The sequence below is a fragment of the Rhizopus microsporus genome (assembly GCF_002708625.1).
Source record: "Rhizopus microsporus ATCC 52813 unplaced genomic scaffold scaffold_7, whole genome shotgun sequence".
Taxonomy (NCBI): Eukaryota; Fungi; Mucoromycota; class Mucoromycetes; order Mucorales; family Rhizopodaceae; genus Rhizopus; species Rhizopus microsporus.
In genome coordinates, this window is record NW_019671922.1 from 94949 (window position 1) to 116533 (window position 21585).

At 38.3% G+C, this 21585-nt stretch overlaps 9 protein-coding genes across 9 annotated transcripts; 5 read left to right on the forward strand and 4 right to left on the reverse strand.

Annotated features, from left to right (window-relative positions):
- Positions 1-57: 57 nt before the first annotated feature.
- On the reverse strand, positions 58-732 carry RHIMIDRAFT_236903 (uncharacterized protein; the record flags this gene model as incomplete). Its single annotated transcript, XM_023608656.1, has 1 exon — positions 58-732. One exon carries the CDS (start codon positions 730-732, stop codon positions 58-60), a length of 675 nt encoding a protein of 224 aa, XP_023466574.1.
- A 2428-nt stretch (positions 733-3160) lies between these two features.
- On the reverse strand, positions 3161-4213 carry RHIMIDRAFT_201774 (kinase-like protein; the record flags this gene model as incomplete). Its single annotated transcript, XM_023606568.1, has 1 exon — positions 3161-4213. The coding sequence occupies one exon, from the start codon at positions 4211-4213 to the stop codon at positions 3161-3163; it is 1053 nt and encodes a 350-aa protein (XP_023466575.1).
- Positions 4214-6789: 2576 nt separating this feature from the next.
- Positions 6790-7557, forward strand: RHIMIDRAFT_193853 (SNF5-domain-containing protein; the record flags this gene model as incomplete). Its single annotated transcript, XM_023605998.1, has 4 exons — positions 6790-6862; positions 6896-7217; positions 7273-7482; positions 7527-7557. Coding segments are annotated over 4 exons (636 nt in total), but the record flags the coding sequence as incomplete, so codon positions are not given.
- A 1185-nt stretch (positions 7558-8742) lies between these two features.
- On the forward strand, positions 8743-9499 carry RHIMIDRAFT_280671 (uncharacterized protein). The gene has a single exon (XM_023612930.1). The coding sequence runs from the start codon at positions 8822-8824 to the stop codon at positions 9377-9379; it is 558 nt and encodes a 185-aa protein (XP_023466577.1). The 5' UTR covers positions 8743-8821; the 3' UTR covers positions 9380-9499.
- An 818-nt stretch (positions 9500-10317) lies between these two features.
- On the forward strand, positions 10318-12077 carry RHIMIDRAFT_280672 (uncharacterized protein). The gene is made up of 3 exons (XM_023612931.1): positions 10318-10428; positions 10480-10662; positions 10718-12077. Exons 1-3 carry the CDS (start codon positions 10405-10407, stop codon positions 11987-11989), a joined length of 1479 nt encoding a protein of 492 aa, XP_023466578.1. The 5' UTR covers positions 10318-10404; the 3' UTR covers positions 11990-12077.
- Positions 12078-12097: 20 nt separating this feature from the next.
- Positions 12098-12985, forward strand: RHIMIDRAFT_201624 (SFT2-domain-containing protein; the record flags this gene model as incomplete). The annotated part of the gene is made up of 6 exons (XM_023606559.1): positions 12098-12325; positions 12375-12428; positions 12487-12538; positions 12588-12730; positions 12782-12840; positions 12892-12985. 6 exons carry the CDS (start codon positions 12098-12100, stop codon positions 12983-12985), a joined length of 630 nt encoding a protein of 209 aa, XP_023466579.1.
- A 92-nt stretch (positions 12986-13077) lies between these two features.
- Positions 13078-17436, reverse strand: RHIMIDRAFT_236909 (uncharacterized protein; the record flags this gene model as incomplete). Its single annotated transcript, XM_023608657.1, has 4 exons — positions 13078-14222; positions 14289-16816; positions 16871-16993; positions 17051-17436. The coding sequence occupies 4 exons, from the start codon at positions 17434-17436 to the stop codon at positions 13078-13080; spliced, it is 4182 nt and encodes a 1393-aa protein (XP_023466580.1).
- A 1065-nt stretch (positions 17437-18501) lies between these two features.
- On the reverse strand, positions 18502-18958 carry RHIMIDRAFT_280678 (uncharacterized protein). The gene has a single exon (XM_023612932.1). The coding sequence runs from the start codon at positions 18809-18811 to the stop codon at positions 18587-18589; it is 225 nt and encodes a 74-aa protein (XP_023466581.1). The 5' UTR covers positions 18812-18958; the 3' UTR covers positions 18502-18586.
- A 57-nt stretch (positions 18959-19015) lies between these two features.
- RHIMIDRAFT_291478 (uncharacterized protein) lies at positions 19016-21367 on the forward strand (the record flags this gene model as incomplete). Its single annotated transcript, XM_023613813.1, has 5 exons — positions 19016-19079; positions 19136-19735; positions 20482-20587; positions 20644-21042; positions 21103-21367. 5 exons carry the CDS (start codon positions 19016-19018, stop codon positions 21365-21367), a joined length of 1434 nt encoding a protein of 477 aa, XP_023466582.1.
- Between the last annotated feature and the right edge of the window lie 218 nt (positions 21368-21585).

A 21585-nucleotide genomic window follows, 5' to 3' on the forward strand; every position in this document is an offset into this window, starting at 1 on the left:
CTGTGCTCTAGTTTTTGGTTGTTTTACTATAGCAGTGCTGCCACTTTTTGATCTAGCTCAATTATTTCTCATATTAATATGAAACGCGGCTTCATCAATTTTTTTTGTAAAATCCAGATCAGAATATTTCCATTCTATAAACCACTCGAATCTCGTCTGTAGGTTTCCCACTGAGTTTCTGACTTCAGGTTCAAATATCGGTTTTTTCACAGTGATGAGCACTGTGTTTCGTAAATGGTTATTAAGTTGCGACTTTGATATAGTAAAGTCTTCAAATCGCTCAGTCAAACTATTTATTATGTCGTCTGAATATAAATGGGGGTCATTATCGAGTAGCTCTTTTATATACTCGCTATGCTCGGCTGTAAATGAGCTTTTCGGACCACTGTTTTGTTCAGACTTTTTATGCTCAACCCCTTCTGTCCCTTCGTAATACTTCCGCCATCTTAACGTAGTGCGGTAATTAATATTTAAGTCTTTTGCAACCTTGGCCACTAGTCCACGCTCTTGAAGATTTTCGAGCATACGGTCTATAAATGTTTCTCTGGTGAAGTCGCTATAATTGTTGTATAACTTCACTGATGGCTTCAACTTATTAGGTTTCGACTGTTTTTTAACTGAGAACTCTTCAGCAATTTTTCCGGGGCGCTTAACGTTCAAGAAAATTTGTCGACTAGTTATTGTTTCAAGGACTATGTAGGAATCATCGACATGTGTTAAAGCATCCTCCATCGGATCGCAAACTTTGTCTCCTTCTTTATTAAAAATGTTTTCATGTCCATCTTCATAAAAAAAAAGGTATTCATCATTATGTTGTATTTTTATTAGAAAGAGAAAGGGACAAAAACAGGTGCAGAAGTTATGTGGCAATTACGCGCAATCTTCCCACCAATTTTATTTTTGAGAAAACGCCAGATTCCATAGGTTTGACTGTACCTCATTTGTACAAAGAAACATAGGCTAACCATTAAAGACCAAAGATCGCTGCTGGAAAAGGGGTTGTTGTGCTGTGATAATCATCAATTTACAATAGCCGTTTAGAGCTTTCTTTTTCGTTATTAAAAAGTCCATAAGCTTTGTATATGCGGACAATATAATGTTTACATTGCAGATAGGCTCGAAAGATCTTATTTTTAACTCCTTATTAGTAGAGTAAGAAGAAGGTGCATGGGAAAAGAGTTTGATCTTTATATCAAAAATAAATGTTGTCCAATACAATGAACCCATGTTTAAAACCTGTTATGTTGATATAAACGCATGCCCAGTCCTTGCAAGCATGACACTATTGACTATTTCTAGCTATCCCGCTTCTGCACGCTGTTCTCTCTCTCTTTTAGACCACTCGGTTAAGCCTATGTAATAAGATTTTAGATATCTACATGAAAAAAAAAAAAGGCTGCCAGGGTAGTATACTACTCCCGCGGCGCACACATATTTACCCAAAGGTCCTCACGTAAAAAAGGATTATCATGTGAGAAAGTTTTGTAAGTGCATGATACTAGCAAACATCAGGAGAAGATGCTTCTTATTTACTATTTCGGCCCTTTATCCTTTTTTAACGTCCTTTTCATGAACTCTCAGTTAGAGTATCTGCTTTCCCAAAGAGATAAAGAGAGCCCTATACGCATTTTTTATACAGTAATAAGTAATTACCCTACTTATCCTCCATACATTGGTATGAGATATAATAAAAAAAATCAGGCTACTTGTTATCTAATAGAGATGTATTACTAAAAACAGGCTCTTTGTGTTGAGAACGTGAAGTACACTATTTCCAGCAAGTAATGTCGTTCCAAGATGTCGTATATTGTATATTTTGTATTATGAATTTTCGAATTATGCGACATTACTTAAAGAAAAAACTGTATATTCTTTTTACGAAAAACTTAATCTTCAAAGATTGCATTAGGAGAAATATCTATCTACAAGATGCATTCTTGGATTTTTGAGAATTCAATTGTTGATAGGTTTCCCATATTTATGCATGATGCTATGGCGCATAACAAGCTCATTAGACTCGTATCACGGCATATCAGACTGTAATAAGGTGCATGTGTAGATTTCTACAGTTGACTTAAGAAACGAGAATTATCAGACTAGCAGCATCCTTACTAACGGCTCTTCAAGTCGTGAGTTTACAAACTAAGGGTTATTTAAGAAGGATTGTAGGGAAAATCTATCTCAAAATGGAAAAGAGAAAAAAGTGCTTTTTTTAAGGCTAATCTTGTTAAGCTCTAGCCTGTCGAGTGACTGATTAGTCAAGTAAATAATCCCCATCTCTCTCTCTTGGGACATCTTTAAGAGCCGCACTTGACTCCGTCCTTTTTCCTACCTGACACATGCTAAACACTGCACCTTGCACAAATACACACGCTCATAAAAAGAGGCATAGAGTTTTAGGTATCAATAAGCTCCGCAGCGCACTTTACTGCATAAGGTCTGTGTGTATTAGGCTAAGCCCTACTACTCCCAATAAAAAGTTCTCTCTTGTTTACTTCTTCATATACATACACATGATCTTATCTAAAATTTAAGTATAAAACCTCTTAGTAAGCTTTTCAACATTGGTTTTACCGATCATGGGGGGTTATCTTATGCTTGTTTAAACTCTTTACGACGTGATACACCGATTACACTTTGTGTCAAAAAAAAAATCGTGCCCGATTTAAAGCTAGCAAGTAGAGACTTTGCCTTATACGAACTAATCTTTGTAAGATGGTTGCGTTCATTTGAGATCAAACATATTCCCCCGCGCTCCTTTGCTCCACATATTAAAAGTCATACAAAAAAAAAAGAATTTAGCTACTCTTGAGTGTGACGAAAATAGTGTTTTATCTAATTTAACCTTGTAACCTCTTGATAAGCCCTTTTTTGTCTTCTTTTAGCAAACAAACCCTTGAGGGGTGATATCATATTTGCAGCTAGTTTTATGATGGCATTGAATTGAATGACACCATGATTTATTACATGTGATATTTAATTCCAGGATAAAGAAAGACATTAGGAATGATGCAATTTCAAAAAAAGATAATTTAACTAAAAATGGCTCTTATAAACCTTACTTGGTTTTTGCCGTAGATGAGAGAACTTTATTAAATATGAGAGAGAATATGCGATAGATGATAAAAGAAACAATGGAAGAAGAGGATATACGTGAATATTAAAATGCCGGAAATTTTGATCTAAAGGGATCTTTACGGACAATGCCATATAGATTGGTTGGTTCTTTATATTTTGCGAAACATGTCGTGTCACCATCGTCTTTAACCTTGGGCACATACGGTGGCTTCACTTTACGTTTCAAGACTTGTTCAAAATCAATGCTATCAAACCAGGCGTGCTTCTTGATCTCTTTGCTTGTGAACCGTACTTCGAGATCAGATGTAAGCAAGTTTTGTAGTAAATCTTTGAGTTCAGGGCTCATGTCTTCTGGCCACTCCACTCGACATTCCAAGATCTTTTGATACAAGTTCACAGGATTCTTGTCGATAAAAGGTGCCTTTCCTGTGACCATTTCGTATATGAGAACGCCCAAGCCCCACCAGTCGACTGCTTTTGTGTAGCCTTTGGAAATGATGATCTCAGGGGCCAGATAGTCGGGTGTGCCGCAGACAGTCCAAGTGGTATCTTCAATACGTTTAGCAAATCCAAAATCGGTTAGCTTGACATGACCACGATCATCTACCAGGATGTTTTCGGGTTTCAAGTCTCGATAGACAATATCCTTTTCATGCAGATAGGCTAGCGCCAGGACGACCTCTGCAGCATAGAATTTCGCAGTTTGTTCATCAAATTTCTTTTGTTTCCGTAAGATGCTAAATAGTTCACCACCGGGAACATAGTCCATCACCATGAACAGATGTGTATCATCCTGAAAGGCGTCCCAGAGAGTGACCACAAAGGGATGTGCGACTTCTCTAAGGATGGTAGGCTCGTTATTGATGTGTTCTACTTGCTTTAATCGGACAACGTCATATTTATCAAGGGCCTTGATCGCATAGTGTTTGCCATTGACCTTGCTCTGAGCCAAATGCACACGACCAAAAGAACCAGTGCCAACAGTTCGTTTGAGTATGAAGTCATCCAATTGAAGCTTGCGGTGCAGCCGACGTCGCTGTTGCTGTTGTTTATTTGCCGCACTTTTAGCGCGAGGGATGGCGTGGGTGCTGACACGAGTGACATGAACCGGGCGAGGAGAAAAATGTGTTTTCATTGGAGAACGGGGTATAGGTTGATTTTGAACGGAGTTTGATTGTGGACATGGGTGCGTTTGTTTCGTATCTGATGAATCATTGGTTGATAAACTAAAATAGCCGTCTGCCGGTTGCTGATCTAGTTTTCTTGGTAAAGGAGATAACGGTGATGCACGTGTGGGAGATGATGATAGATAGTCAGGAATAGCATTGATCGAATCATACTTTTTACTAAGTTCTTTTTGCTGTATAGTTATGGATTCTGGTGATAAAGTCAGTATTACTCGATATGGAAATAAATGACATTTAATTACCTGATTTATGATTGTCATTGTTGTTGTGAATGGGTGTGAAGGTAATTGAAGCAGGAATATGAATAGAAGAGGATGAATTTCTACCAGGAGATTGTCCTGGTGTATTGGCTGAATAACAGCTACCATCATCACTGGTTATGCTGTTGGATATACTAGGTGCATTTGAAATAGTTGATTCTTGACTTGAACTTCTTTTGTGAGACTTTAATGTTGATCTTCTTCGTCTAATCATTTCGACTCCTTTGTTAAGCAAATCCATGTTGAATAAATAAATAAATAGAAACTGTGAAGAAATAAGGTAAATAAGAAGAGCCTCCTTATTTATATTAAATTCTAAATTTAACAGTCACAAGGGTACCTGATAATTGCTTTTTGACAATTAAATCAAATGGGAGAGATAAAGCTCATTAAAGGAAATTGCTATTCAAATGCCGCAAAATACTCAATCGGATATAGGTCATTGATAAGACTAAAATATTGATTATTTTTTTATTACGTAGATATACAAACTCAGTTTATGGGCAACCCACACACACATACACACAGAGGCATACTTGCGCTTACTTTCTTCATTTTACTCCTACGTCATCCATTTTTCTAATTCCTTGTTTATGTTTATCATCATTCTCTTACAACTCATTATAACTCTTTAATAACAAAATAATAATAAAAAAACGTCATTTTAAATGCCGATCTGAATCTCAACTTTTATTGATGGTCATACAAATCTTTAAGAAACCCCTTTGGTAGAAAGTAGAAAAAAAAAGGTGCATTTCTTATCAACCATATCAATCAAAATAAAAAGGCCTGCATTGCAAAACGAGTATTCGGAGTGCATTTACTCCTTTATTTTGCGTTCATATGAGCTTTTGTGTTGATGACCCATGACGAATGAAAAGAAAAAGGCCGCTACAAAATAACGCATACAAATCAGTCAAATGAATAGTTTTTTTTTGCTATGCTTTTTAAAGCAACTTTTAATCTTGATGACTATATTTTGAAAAATAAAGAAAAAGGGAAGCAGGAGGGTGATAAACAATGCATCATGCTTTACCTTGTCAATAGGCCTATCATTTTAATATTGTCTAAATGACGTGAGTCTTTTTAGAATATAGAAAGATAACATCAGTGTATAGATTACTGCTATAGAATAAATATATAAAGATAGATTCAATATTAGCTATATCTGCATTTGCCAAGATTTGCAGTTTATCAGACCAGTTACAAATGAATACAGAGCAAGCTTATGCTACGGGCTTATATCCTCTTATTCCGATCATTCATCCGGCTTTTTTTATATTTGTACATGCGCATCATGGATGTTTCCATGCCTACAGTACTCTAGCTTTCAAATGTATCCATTGATCTTATTTACTGCAGCAACTTCATTTTTAATGACTTGTTTGCGGTCGATTTTATTATCCAAGAATTCAGGGGCATATGAAGAACAAAATAAATCTCCTTTACTATATCAGCACTGAGCAGATCAGATTTTTTTAGCGTGCATCCTAGCAACAAAATCAAGCCAAAAAAAAAAAAAAATCCATAATAACATGAGATCTAAAAAACAAATTCTACTTAAAGGAAAAAGAAAAGGTCCCTCTTTTGTTTGAACAAGTGCAAACATAGACGGTCCACGTCATTCGCAGAGATACAAACACGCCCTTTTTTAGAAATTTTTTCTCTTTTTTTTTTCTTGATTCTTTTATGCAAGCTAATCTACAGGCACAATTTTTGCAGCAACAGCGATTAAATGCTGCTGCCGCTGCCGCAGCTGCAGCAGGTGGTAATACAGGTGGAGGCATTGTACCTGGTGTCATGCCTGGACAAACACCAAATCCTCCACATCCATGGCAAGACATGGTTCGAATGCAGACAAAACAACCATTCAATATGAAACCAGCATCTTCTGAAGCAGCACAAAAGACACTAAGACAGTACGAAAGGCGCGACGATGAATATCAAGCCATACTCAATACCCAATATAAGCGTCATGTCGAACTGGCACAAGAAAAGAAAAAGTTGATCGAACAGGCTAATTTGGAAAGAAGGATCAGGAGCCAAAACCCTGCTCATCTATTTGGACCAGGATATCAATCATTTGGTAATGGAAAGACAGGATTTCAACCCAAGATTAAGTACCCTGCTGAAAAGAAGAGGAAGCAACAAGTTCGATTTAATTTGTAAAGTGAACATGGTTATAAAAGAAACAGGTACTAATTCTTTTTTTTTATAAAAGTTCAACAGAGGCTTTAAAAGAACAAGCAGATAAAGAGGAATGTTTAGTGCCTATTCGGATTGACTTGGAGATTGAAGGATATAAACTAAGAGACACATTTACTTGGAATCTAAATGGTAATTAATATAGTAGGGCGAATACAAAAAGAGGGAGACTCATCTTTATATGTATAGAGACATTGATTACACATGAACAATTTGCTGAAGTCATTTGTCTTGACCTAAGGTTACCACCCAGTCTATTTGTTGAACCTATTGCCAAGTCAATAAAAGAACAACTAGAAGATTATAATCTAAGTGCAGCCACGCCTCAAGAGACAGACGAATTAAAGACGATCATTAAACTAGATATCACTGTGGGTAATAAGGAATTGATCGATCAGTTTGAATGGGACGTTGGATGCCCAAAGAATAGCCCTGAAGAGTTTGCAGAAAAGCTGGTAACTGAGTTGGGACTTGGTGGTGAATTCAAGTGAGATATCAATTTTATATAAAAGAGGGATAGCAGCTAATGAAATATTATATAGGACTGCCATAGCTCACTTGATACGAGAACAAATACATGTATATAAGAAATCACTTTTGGTACTGGGAGAGGAAGAGCAGCAACATGAACCTAGCCAGATTGGCAATGCAATTCGTGATAATCAACAAGCAGAAGTTTTCACACCAGCGATTATTGAATTGACGGATGCTATGATTGAAAGAATGGAAAAGGATCAAACAAGAGAATCGAGGTAATACACTACATAACAAAAAAGAGAATGAAACTAATGTTGAGCAGACGTAAGAGGAGAGGCACACGATCTCGTCGCAGCATCGTGACATCAAATGATCTCGAGCCTCAAAAGACACACCGTACAGGATTTGCGGCACCGCCTGAGCAGGAATTGACGGATGAGCAATATGCGGGTATGGGTTACGATAATGGCATGTCTCATTTTTCAACACAAAGAAAGAGTGCCATTAAAGCAAGAATGAATATTGCAGCAGAAGCACAACAAGATGCTGCTTTAGAAAACATTTAGTTTACATACACAATTCCAAGTTTGGATTTAAAAATAATATATTCCTTTTGTTATTTTTTATTGTCATTTCAAAGCATAAAAAGATGTACCCAAAAATAGGAAAACAGAGAGAGAAAGAGAGAAAAAATAGAGTATGACTAGAAAGAGAAAGAATAATCACACCTCTCATACTTTATTTACTGTTACACTTCTTTTTTTCTTTTCTCTTTTTTTTTTTCCCTCTTTTTCTTTATATAAAAATTATTCAAGCTGGACTCTGCAAACTTGACTAACCACGACACTACGACTGTCTGTGGTCCAAACGATCCTGTTGTCCTTTATGTTCACTGTTCACCGAATAAGCCAGACCCTCACATACGTATAAGAAGACAGACGACATCGAATGGGATACCTCCTGTGATAACAGGTAACTTTATGTTTTCTTTATTCTTCACTAATTCTTTCAGTGACGGGAATCAAAAAGGAAGGTCGATCACCACACATATTCGATGAACGACCCGATAGCTCAGTCAGGATCATCGTGCTGGATCTTCGTAGTAACGACGATTCAAACACAGTCAATCATAATCAACCAGCATCCAAGTTTAAAAAGATGCCTCTTGACTTTTGGGAAAATGTATTGCATATTATCAGAGCTTATAAACCAAATCAAATCACAGATAGTCCAATTCAAGCGTCTGCTACTGTTGATGTCTATACAAACATTATTCCTTCACGACAGCCGTTACCAACACAACAACAGCCACAACAACCACAACAGCCAACCATGTTGCCACATATATCACCACACCCACCAATATCCAGCTTTAATCCTACCATGCTTCATCCTGCCATGTACCCAAATAATCCATTACTCTATAATCAACATAATTACATGAACGTATTGACGGCTGCTCAGTACATAATGAATGCAGCAGCAGCTTACAATTCTATGTTAAGTCAACAACAACAACAACAACAACAACAGTATACACTGAATTCTCCCGTTGTTTCTCCTCAACAACAACATGTACAAATAAAAAGAAAGCCAGTACAGTATCAAAAACCAATGGGGTATATTCTTAGTCCGCAAATAGAACAAAGAATACAAAGAAAAAAAGTAATACCACAACAACAACAACAACAAACACGACAGCCAAAGCCATTACATTATCCGCCGCCACAGCAACCTCCACAACAACAGCAACAACAAAATAAAAAAAAGGTACGGTTTGATGAGAAACCGACATGGTATACATATGAACGTGAAGAAAGTGATGATGAAGAGCAGACAGATACCAATGTTGATGATGATGATGTGTATTATGAGAACAACCACGACCTATACGATGATATGGATCATCATTATACCCAAACTTATTCCATAAATAGTAACAGAAACGGCGATAGTAGTCATAGTGGATATATGCAAGATAGACCATGGGCATCAAGTATTATACTGAATAAACGTAATAGTCTGAAAGGGTATCGTTATGACGATGGGGTAGACTATGACGAAGAAGATGATGACATAGATGGATATGGTGATTTGTGGGAAAAGCGATATTACATCCGTAGACATGACTCATTAGGTCATCGTCCGCCTGTTCGAAGATCAAGAGTGTAGAAGAAAAGAATTGTTGCGCATATGGTCGCGTCTTTCTCTTTTTTCTCTTTTATATTTCAAACTGTTTAAAATAAAAAAGGAAATGTACCAACTACAGCCACGCACTTACACAAAAGGGAAAAAAAAGAAACTATCTTGAAACAATATCTTTATGCAGAAAGATGTAGCTTCATCTGATTGTCGTCATTATTATTACTATTATTACTAGCGAGTTTAGACTATTTAAAATATGTATTTCTAATTCAGGAATGTTTATCAGATACTCATTATTAATTGATCCAACATAAAAAAAAAAGTCATGTCCAGACTATAGAACACAATAGAAACGTGAATCCTGTCGTCGTGCTTCTTTTTGCATGAAATTTATCAGACATGCTAATGAAATACAATTCCCCTTTATCAACAGTGAATCATTATTTTTACTCTATCTTCTATAGTGTGATCTGTGACACGCTCAGGTAAAGCTGTGAGTACCAATATTTTGACTGTTATTGATTGGCAGGTACTTTTCCTTTTGTACTAGTCTACATTTCACATGTACCCCCCATATTCTCTACTCCCTTTGTTATTTGCATTTTTTAACAAACTGATTTATTTATGAAGCAATGATAGATGTATACCCTTTGGATTATCAGTAGAGTATCTTTTCTAAATTCAGGTACTACTTTGTTTACTCAGTGGCTTACAAAATAAAAGTGGCTTAAAGCCAAATGTTATTACCGATGTTCAAGTGTTGTACCGCGATTTCATTCATTATTCTATATAAAGACAACAATGAAAGAGATACAATACCAAAGAATAAAGATTAAAAATGTGTATCAACTAAATAAAATAAGCTGTTCTGTCTATAATGAATTCTTTTTGTTTACATGCTTATTTTTGCTGACCTCACAAATTGTTTCTCCTTTATAACTTTTCCTTTTCTGTTTATTTTTTTTCTTTTCTTCTTTTCTTCCTTTCACTTCTTTTTTATTACATATTACATATTCATCATCATTTTCGTTTTTATATAAAGACTTGATAAAATGGATCTAAACATTAGACAACGCGTAAGTTGTGCGTAAATTCTTTAATGATTTAATTATTCATCGTGACTATAGGAAAACGACATTCAACCAAAATTCAACAATTCACATTCATCATCAACAACGACAACAACAAAGCTAGCAAATAACACTTCTTCATTTACTAAAAATATCCTTCAACGACAACCACAACAGCAAGAGCGTCCGATTCTTTCTGATAAGAGTAACAACAGAAAAGGAAATGGTATTCAATTAAAGGTAATAAAAAGAATAAAAAAGACTATAAAAATAAAATATACTGATATAAAACAAGTCTTCACAAATCCCTGGTGGAAACAAAATAAGAGACCAAGATGATAAACCAATAAAAAAGGAAGATACCCAACAAGTTCCAAAGGCAGATAAGCGTCAAGAAGAATTTGATGAGCTTGTCAAGGATTTCTTTGAAGATAACGAAACAAGATACACAACTGATGAACCAACAATTGAGGTTGTTCCTATTATTCCTATTGAAGTCCCTGCACATCTCAAACATTTATTTAAAAAGAAGCCACTTAGTAAAGCTATTGGTTTAAAGCGTGCTTTTGAAGCAGATGAAGATGAAGTACAAGAACATCATAAAAAGATGAAACTATACAAACAAAAATACCTTGTGCCTGGCGCCCCTCCTATCGAACTAGATACCAATGATGAAGCTATTGCCTTTGATAAAATGCAAGAAACACGCGCTCAAAACCTTATGCTTCAATCAAAGAACCTGTTGCAAGAAGTAAGCTGTAATGATCCCATGATGGTAGCTGAATATAATGAAGAAATATTCCATAACCTTCTCAAATCTGAGCATCAAAGAATGGCTGATGCTAACTATATGGACAAACAGGTCGAAATCAACTGGTCCACACGTGGTGTCCTTATCGACTGGGTGATTGAGGTTCATTATCTCTTTCAGCTATTGCCTGAGACCCTATTTTTAGCTGTTAATATCATTGATCGTTTCTTATCCAGACGTACGGTTGCACTAGGCAAAATGCAGCTTGTAGGTACAGCTGCTCTTTTTATCGCAACTAAGTTCGAAGAGATGTACTGCCCTGCCCTTGAAGACTTTTTATACATGACGGGTGACACGATTGAAGAAGATGAATTAGTCAGGGCCGAGTGCTTTATTTTAAGCATATTGGACTTTGAACTATGCTATGCAAACCCCATGAATTTCTTGCGACGTCTCTTGAATGAGGATCCAACCGCTGATGTCTACACACGTACCTTGTCAAAGTACTTTATGGAAGTCTGTTATATTGATCATCGTCTGATGACCGTCAGACCTTCTTTGATGGCCGCTGCGTCTGTTTGCCTGGCAAGAAAGATGCTTGGTAGAACCAAATGGACCTCTGATCTGATCAAACTTTCAGGATATACCCTTCATGACGTAAAGCCTATTGTCGAAATCCTTCTTGACTATTTGTCACAACCTGTTGTTCATGATGCCTTTTTCACAAAATGGACTTCAAGAAAATATTCCAAGGCAAGTATCTTTGTTCGTGATTGGATCAATCGTTATTATGTTAGTGAGAATGGGCCTATTTAAAGGTACTGTATAAATACCCCCTTTTATGAACCAAATAAAAATAAAAATAAAATAAAAAAAATAGCTTGCATAACATTATTAATTTATTATCTCTCTCTCTTTTCTTAAATGTCACAAATCGAAAGCTCATTCAAAAACTCGTTACGAGGCTTTCAACTGTCAAGAGGCAACAATATAGCCTTACCTACAAATGACACAGCAAAATCAGCATTCCAATCTCTTCGTGAGTCTGCCTCGAATACCTTTTCAAACGTCACAAATACTGTTCAAGGTTATATTCCTATTGGCAATGTTGAAGAGGAAGAAGAACCATGGTATCAATTATCTCGAATGGAGGTATGCACAGAGTATCTTTTTTTTTATTAATTCTAATAAAAAACAATAGAGAGTCTTGGCTTTTGCACTTTGCTTGGCACTTGGTATTGGCTGCTGTTGTTTGGTAGGTTTTTTTTGTATTTTTATGCACACCTGGTTTTATATCAATACATTATATATAGTCTTTCTTCTTTTTACCTTTATTCTTGGGGAAGTTTGCAGCTACATTCACATGTAAGTGATAATTACTTTTTAGAAAAAGACAGAATCCAACATTACATAGTGGGCAGTGTCTTGATTTTGGTGAGTGTGGCCTTATTACGTGGTCCTTGGGCACACATTAAACACATGGTATCAATGGAACGATTGCCGTTTACTGTATCTTATTTAGGCTCAGTAGCACTGACGTTATACGCTGCATTAATTGTAAGCTGAAAGAAAAAAGAACATAACCATAACGTTTAATACATTTCTTAGGCACGTAGTACGACACTAATCATCATCTTTTCGGTCATTCAGATCATTGCTCTGATATGGTAAAAGAAAAAAAAAAAAGAAAGATCAAGCTGTTTATTTACTTGACTTAGGTATGTTGGATCTTATATCCCTGGAGGTGTAACAACGTTAAGATACGGAACTTCATATATCGGAAGACGTGCAGTCTCAGTTTTACCGATTTAGCAACAAGAAAAAAAGGAGAGCAGAGTGTATATTTATTCTATTATCTATGAATAAAAGAAAGATTATTTACAATTGAACAAAAGTATGGATCATTATGATGGTGATATAGGATATATTTTTGGACGACCTAATCGTCCTGGCTTTTGCCTCTTTACTGGCAAATCAACAGATTCATCATCAAACTTTTTCGCATGCCTTTTTTGTCTATCTACAGGCGCATACACCTGCCATTCATTGATCAACTCTTCTTTGATCTGAGGATTCTTAATCCAAGCAAGCATCTCATCTGCCGTTTTTCGTTCCTGAGGTGTTACCTTCAGAGTATGAAGCAGTAATTCCTTACTGAGCTTGCCAGGCACCTCTCGTTCAAGCGCCTTTTCAATGTTATAATCATCACCGACGATATCACGCAAACTTTTAATATCTGTCTCCAGGATACCGTACCAGGGTTCGGTCTCGGCAAACATCTTCCAGATGATGGTGCCGATCGAATACATATCTTCGGCTAAAGGATTGATCAACCATGGCAGCTCTTGGGTATCGATGCGACTCTTGGGCATGGTCTGAATTGATCGGTACAGTCGGTAGCCATGATCAGGCTTTGCTCGCATCCACGGCAGCTGGTCACACCACTCCTTGAGCTCTTCCTCTGTTGTCGGAACAATCTCACTCGACTCTGTCTCGCCCGGAGGCAACTGAATCCACCACTGACGGACATCCGCAGGAAAGACAAATGTGGACTTTCCAAAATCAATAAGATAGACCTCTGCCTTTGTGCTTCCGTCCGGTAACCGCTCCTCGGTTTCGTTCACCATAAAGTTGACCTCGGAAAGATCGCGATGAGCTAAGCCGTGGTCATGAATGGTCTTCATACATTCGAGCAACTGTATCACCAGGTCCATCTTTTGATGCGCTGTCAGACGGTGATGTGAGTGCGCATGCGTGTACTGCTTCAGTGTCTTTTGGTACCGCTCCATTGAAAGCCCAATGATCTCGCCGTTCTCTTCAATCACTTCGGTAATCTGTCCGATATGAGGCTTGTCCTTTAGTTTCAACAGACTGGCAATTTCAGTTACCCTTTGTGCCGTCGTCATGCGTCGAAACGTCTGCACTACCTTGCGCTTGTCGTCGCGGAGAAAGTAGACCTGTTTGAAATAACCTTCGGCATTGGGTGATGTCTTGATGTCAAACCTGTAGCTGTTGATGTTTTCGACCGGCACAGACAGTTCCCTAGACACTACAAGACATAAATTGCCCGCCCAATGTTTAGTTGTTTTTATTATATAATCATTCAGAAACTTACAGTCTATTAGCTTGCAGAATAACTGTCTACTTCGGAACTCGTATAGTTGGGTTCGTTTAGCTAGATCTTCACTAGATATCTCCATAGGCACAATCGCTACACTGTTTACCGTTTCCCCTTTTTGTTCCAGCTTTACAGTCTCTATTATACTCTCTTTATTACGTGTTTCAATGGCTGCAACTGACATATCTGACGTTGTAGGCATTGCTGTTGTAGACGACGTTGCGAGCGTTTCTGGTGTAGCTGGCATTGCTAACATTACTTTTGTTTCTGTGGTAGGTGCTGCTGCTGGTATTACTTCTGTCATTACTTTCGCTGGCGTTGCTTTTGTTTCTATGACAGACGCTGCTGCTGGTAATACTTGTGTCATTGCTTTCACTGAGGTTGCCGACATTATTGGAGTTTCTGTAACAGGCGCTGCTGTTGTCACCACTGTGTTAGGTGGTGTTGATGGCTCTGCAGATGCTGCTGCTGGCATTACTTGTGTCGTTACTTTCGTTGACGTTGCCGATGCTATTGGAGTTTCTGTGGCAGGTGCTGCTGTTGTCATTACTGTGTTAGGTAGTACTGGTAGTACGGATGGCACTGTAGTTGGCGCGACTGTCTCTGTTGCTGCTGACGTTACTCTTGTCGTGGTTGTCGCTGGCACTACTGCCGTTTCTGTTGTGGAAAGTGCTTGCTTGACAATAGGTCCTGCCACAGCTTCTACTGAATGAGACAGGTTGGACTCTGTAGCCCTGATACCCGCGTTATCCTGCGGGTTAATCGTCGTTCTACCTGGAAAAGCATTAAGACTAGCTAGATGCCATGTTAGGTTACGAGCAAAGGCCATCTCAAAAGGCTCTCGACCAGGCTCAGCAGGCGCAACTTCATTTGGCTTCTGTTGAACTGCTGTATCCTTTTGAAGGTGCTTGGTAGCAGCCGCCATCAGTTTATCATATACAGTAACTTCCTGCTGCTTCTTTTGCGCCGTTGTTGTGGCAGCCACAGCCGCAGCAGCGGCTTGTTGAGCAACTGCCTTTGTCGCTTCGTTCACTGGAGGTGGAAGACGTCTGCTTGGATCCGGTCCAGGGCAATTGGGTGCCTGACTGGGGGGATGTGGGGGAGTGTAATAATGCACTGGTGCCGTGCATTGGGTCTGCCTGTTATGCATCGTCGTGTGTCGGATATCTGGATTAACCTGCCAAGGTTGAATCCATACAGGTCTCACGTTTGGACGAGGAAGGCTCCATTGAGCTGTGGGTTGTGTCGGAATGTAAGATGAAGAAGGTTGTGGAGAACGAGAGCCGTTTGGTTCGGATTGAGTGACAGGTGGCCAAACGTACTTTTTCTGCTGTTCTCCTCGCACAGAACGATGCATTTCGACCAGAGGAGTCTGTGGTTGTTCTTCTTGCGCAGGGCGATGCATTTCAACCATAGAAGTCTGTGGTTGCTCTATTCGCAAAGGACTATGTGTTTCGACAAGAGGAGGCTGCGGTTGCTCTACCCGAACAGGAAGAGGCGTTTCAGCAAGAGGAGACTGCGATTGCAAGCCATTCGAAGGTATGCCTTGGTTTGTGTTGTTATTTATAGGTGCACGCGGCTGTCTTGTGGGATCTTCCCGGGTATCAGAAGTAATTGGTTTTCTTTTTAGAGGTAAGCGAATAGCTAAGGAAGGCAGTCCATTCTCTGCATTCGTCTTTAATTTCTGTGGCTGTGTGTTTATTTGATTTGGCACGTGTATAGAGGTGTTCGGCTGCACGGCCAAGTGATTGGATACAGGAGATGGGTTTCTATTGATCTGTGTGTCTTCTTTGTTGCTTGACTCCATAGGACGTATGATCGTCGCCTGAGGACTATTTTGTGAATTATCCGCCCTGACTGTGTTCTGTGAGGTACTGTCAGATAGTCTTTGCTCATGCAGTAAATCAGACCAAAATGAGCCCGCTTCTTGTGTAGGAGTAGAGGATCCATTAGGTTTAGTAACCGACACAGGCTCTAAGATGGATCTGACAAATAATCCGTAAATCCCTGGGTTCGACATCTTTCTTGCATCTTCTTCAGTGGTCGTCAAGCGGAACGTCCTGTACACTCCACGCAAAAACATCTTGTCGATCTCGCTATTGATAACTGTTTGTACATTTTCTACTACTTTAACAATCTGCATCTTCATCCATGCACTCGGCCCGTTTTCACGCTTATCGCCATCAGGAATGGACGCTTGATGGAATGCATGAATCTCACCTATGGGCTCGACTATGATCACGGTTGCGATGAACCTGAGTAGATTAGCCGGGCTATCAGGGATTGGCTCAATACGGACGTTATAAAGCACGGCTATGGACGCATTTGGATCTTTTATACCCTGCGCTAATAACGCTCGATTCTTTGAAATGTAAAATCGAGGCAGTGGTAACTTTGATTGTTGCGTATGAGCAATGCAGTTGAAAAAGGGCTGATTTAGCTGATAAAATAAGGTTCGAACGTTGGCGTAGCCTCTTAGTTTTCTTGTTGGATCATCTGGTATCGTTTGTATGAAATATAAAGTGCTATGTAGAGTCTGCATAAGTACGTAGCTTGTGAATCGATATAGACACTTATACCTTTTTCTATGTGGAGTAATTTCTTTGTACATCGGTAACCGAACAAGACACGTTCTTTCTTCTGCAGCAGGCTGAAGAAGTATGCTATCTACTTCTTTTATAGTAATTGATAAAAAATTGGGTCTACAACGACAAAAGGATGTCAATGATATATATATGTACAAGATCATCAAACCGTACTTGGGCCCTCGTTCAAAAATGTATGTTTCTAATATATGGAATTTATCTTTCAGCACTACAGCTTGCTTATAAATTGGATCAAAATCGCGGTGAAAGGTAGTTGCGTTGGTCCAAATAAGGACAAGATCTTGTCGAAAGTCTTGGTAACTTTTATATTTATTGCTAAACAAGTTTTGTTCCAAGGTTGTAAAGTCCATAGGATGCTCGATCTCTTGGTGGTATACAGTAGCCGTCTCGGGGACTGGCACGATGAACTCGATGCATTCGAAACAAGATAAAAGTTCGTCCAATATGAATACGCACTGTCGAAAGGGCCTTATTTTCATCGATAGACCGTCTATACTTGTTGTACGAAAGTTGTCAAGATCTCCTCTCTTGGACGACATGGCAAAGCTAATCTGATCGTCAATATGTTTATATATAAAAAGGAGAGAAATAAAGAGCGAGAGAACAAGTAGAAAGTGGGTTAGAGGCAATAGGTTACAGAAATTCGTTCTTGTGATTCCCCAGTCACACTCTTGCAGAGAGAAATAGCACATAACATAAAATCACTGTAATATATCATTACGTAGAACATGCGCCTAACAAGTCTTTTGAATGAAAATGACACTGCATTTGCAAGATTTTTGGTAGATATGTCCCACAACAGTAGTCTTCAAGGCAATATCGTCCTTCCTTCCTTCTTTCACCAGACCACTCAATTAGTCGAATTCATCAGTAGAATTTATAGAGATGAAGATTTGCAAAGATCTAATTTGAATAGTTAAGTGTACTTTGGTGAAAGGGCAATCCTAGCTAGTCGTAATGATACAGTGGATAACATCAACATGGCTGTGCCTGAAAAGATGCCTTGTGAGAAGGTTACGCTTCTGTCTACAGACTCAGCTGACATCAACGACGCTGATGGCCTGCATACTACTCCTGCAGAGCACCTTCACAGTCTTAACCCCTCGGGCCTGCCTCCCTCGCAGCTGGAGCTAAAGGTTGGTGCACCGATTATGCTCCTCAGAAATATTGATCCGGCAAGAAGTCTTTGTAACGGAACAAGATTGATCGTGGTGCATATTGGTTAGTATATGCTTAGGGTTCGCCTGGCTAACAAACCTGACGCCCCAATAGAGCTTATCCCACGATTCACTCTTTCAATATTGGAAAGCGATATGCCATTTATGCTCACCAAGAAACAATTTCCTGTAAAACTATGCTTCGCTATGACAATCAATAAGTCCCAAGGCCAATCGTTGAAGTATGTAGGAGTTGACTTGCGACGTCCGCCGTTTATGCATGGTCAGCTATATGTCGCTCTATCAAGGGTCACATCTCTATCTGGCGTATCAATCCTTTTACCAGAGAATATAAATACAACCAATAACGTTGTTTATTCAGAGCTTTTGCTCAATTAATATATGCATTATGCACAACTTATGCTCAACTATACTTATGCCACTTTCTTTTTTTGTAACTATATGACTATCATCCAATAAAATTACCGATTTTTACTTTCTCTGTGAATGTAATAGCCTTTCTACATCTCATTCAGCATTTGCCCTTATTCAACACAAAGGACGGAGCCCTTAAGCCTGCGGCAGTACGACGACGTGCAAAAACGAGCGTAGCGAGTTGGAAACGGCTAGTATTATAGATTGAAATAGGAATATTTAAACCGAAGCTCATAAGAGACAACCTTAACACCATTCGCAATCTGACTGGTTGAATAAAAGTATATTTGTGAGTAAAGCCTAAAGAAGAGGCAACACACATCCTTCAAGCTGTATTTATAATAGAGATCATCTTCTGTCATTGTATTCACTGAGTTGTTTGATTCCACGCTAAAGCCGATACCAAATATTACGACAGCATAAGTTTATTGGACCTGAGAAAAGGACGTGATTTTATTGATTAAATGAATTTTGATAAATGAACAACAATAATCTCTTTCACTTTTTGCTCTTCTTTTTGCTTCAAATGAAAAGGCATTCTACATCATCCAGCTCAGAGAGACCTTCAAAAGGCGCAAAGCTAAATGGATGTAAAGTATTCAATCTTGTTTATTATCGGTCAATATTTAACATTATTCTGGTATAGGTACAGTAGCACCAACTCAAGAAGCGAATTATTCCAGCACAGTAAATCAAGAAGGCGCCCCTTCTTCCTCAAGTAAACCAGGGCTTTCGAAAAAAGCACAACAAAAGATTGACAAGCAAAATGCACTTTTAAAATTCAAAACAGAGCAAAAGGCTCTAAAAGAAGTCAAGTGCCCCTCATGTGAGTTAACAACACACGCGCGATCAACGAGTAACCTGTGTCCAAACAAGAAAGCAAAAGTACCTGTTTGCAGCCCTGATGAAAGGGTTGAAAACTTTGTAATCAAGACATCCTTACCTAATGTTTGTAACAATCAACAACTTGTTCAGTATATCAAGGATCTAACAGATTATACCACCAAAGTTTTGTTTGTGGGATCCCTTTTTGCCAATTTCATCTTCGTCAAACTGCTCGATGACAGCCAGACTATTCCAATTATTGAACAAAGTTTATTCACAAATATATTTGCGGTAATGACTGAAAATGGAAAGAGAGCACTAAACTATCTCAAAGAATACTTCACTCTTTTCTGTGAATTAACAACTGTAGACCGCGACTCTTTAAAAAGTATAAACTATTCAAGTATTCCCTCCATCGCTGGTAAGCAATATGAAATCCTGGTTAGAAATCACATTCACAAGATACACGAACGAAGATCGATAACGTACTTTCTGAATATGATGTCTGATTAAGTAATTGTTGTAAAGAGCTCCCAGTGGCTTCCAGAAAAGCCTTGGCATATTTCATTTACAAACAAAAACAAGGTTCAGAGCCATCTTGGCCATCATCTGTCCCATGCAGTAACTACTATAAAGAAATCACTGAAAGCATAGCAAGCATGTGGTCTAAATACCAACCAGATCAATGTGATTCCGATACGCTTTACTCAAAGCCGCACCTGTTCCTCAAGTGGTTCTATTTTCTGTCGCAAGAAGTGAAAAAAAAAAAGGCTTTTATCATGGAAAACGTACCTTCAAGAGTAGCCTCCAAAGCTTATGTGTATCGTAAGCTCAGAGAGCTTCCATTCACTGATGTTTTGAACAAAAAAAAAGCTTAATTCTTTAAGAGAAGAAACATTACAATCAATCAACTCCAACAAGACGTTTGCTCCAGAAAAAAAACTAGCCAAGCTTACTCTTCAACAAGTATCAGTTGTTCAAATTTTATTGATACAGTTAAAACAAGAATACAAGATGGCACGTTCACTCCTGCTAAATACACTGACAAAAGAAGATGCCGCTTTTTTATTGCGCTCATATATTCTGTTCAAACAAAATCAATCCAAATTGATGCTCAAGCTTTTTGGAGACTGGTGAAACAATGTGGCATACCAAATTACCCGAAAGGGAAGAAAACCGAATCTGACTTGACTGATTTTTACTACCATTTGTTCAATTTTACAAAATTGGGATTTCGTACTAGAGACAGTCTTACGAGTGGGAAGAAGTTTAGGTAAGCTATGTGTAAAATAATAATATAATACAGGAATATCTAACTGTCATTAATAGAAACGTTATAACGACGGATGGTCATTCAATATCTTTTCTTTTTACCCGAACTGTCAAGAGATCTTTGGCAACAACTAAAAATCCCTCAGATTTTATTGATGACATCCGAAATGGCTGTGATATTTGGGGAGTAGGCCCTGGTGTTTCTACAACCTTAACCGCCGTAGATACATCTGGAAGGCAAAGGACAACAAGCTTGGATGAATATTATCATCTGTGTGGTTATAATAATGCAAATTTTATACGAAAGAAGCATCAAGAACAACACACGGCTCAGTTTTTGAAAATTTCTAATTTAAGCTCACTGAAGACATCAAATATCACAGAGTTTACAAAAGCCTGCCAAGAAAGACTCAGTTTGTATGATGATATTACAAGTTACTATAATGAAAATGCCTGGTAAGTGCAAAGTATGGGGTTTTTTTTTACTTGTTTATTTAAGCAAGCAAAATTCTATAGGTCATCAAAATTGAAGTTTCAATGCTATATTCGTAAACAAAAAGGGGTGCATGAAATCTGCAAACGGTTAATGCACGGAAGTGTAAAGTATAACAAGAAGGCGTCTACTAGGGCCAAGACATCGCCTGCTGAAAATGAAAGCAAATATTGCCCTCCTGCTCCTCTTGATCATCCTGACAAGCCCAGAAAAACAATAATTGCTTTTAGCGATGGTATGTTTAACAACAGCCTGAGAGGAAACAGAGGGGCACCTGTCCGCCTTTAAAAAAGGCTTTGCAAAAATATTGCGGAAACCAATAAAAAAATATGTATGGTAGATGAATATTTGACAAGCCAAATATGCAACAGGTGTAAAAATAGAAATATGGACAATGTTGTAACTGAGAAGTCAAAACGAAGAGTACATACGATATTGAAGTGTAAACAAAACACTTGCAACATCGTATGGAATCGTGATATCATGGCTGCACACAATATCCTGGA

Bases quoted from the DNA above. Each gene is read 5' to 3' on its own strand.
- RHIMIDRAFT_280671 (XM_023612930.1), top strand. From the start codon at position 8,822: ATGGGGTATATTCTTAGTCCGCAAATAGAACAAAGAATACAAAGAAAA.
- RHIMIDRAFT_280672 (XM_023612931.1), top strand. From the start codon at position 10,405: ATGGATCTAAACATTAGACAACGC. The intron at 10,429-10,479 runs GTAAGTTGTGCG...TCGTGACTATAG, and splicing joins ATCTAAACATTAGACAACGC to GAAAACGACATTCAACCAAA. The intron at 10,663-10,717 runs GTAATAAAAAGA...ATATAAAACAAG, and splicing joins GAAATGGTATTCAATTAAAG to TCTTCACAAATCCCTGGTGG.
- RHIMIDRAFT_280678 (XM_023612932.1), bottom strand. From the start codon at position 18,811: ATGTGTGTTGCCTCTTCTTTAGGCTTTACTCACAAATATACTTTTATT.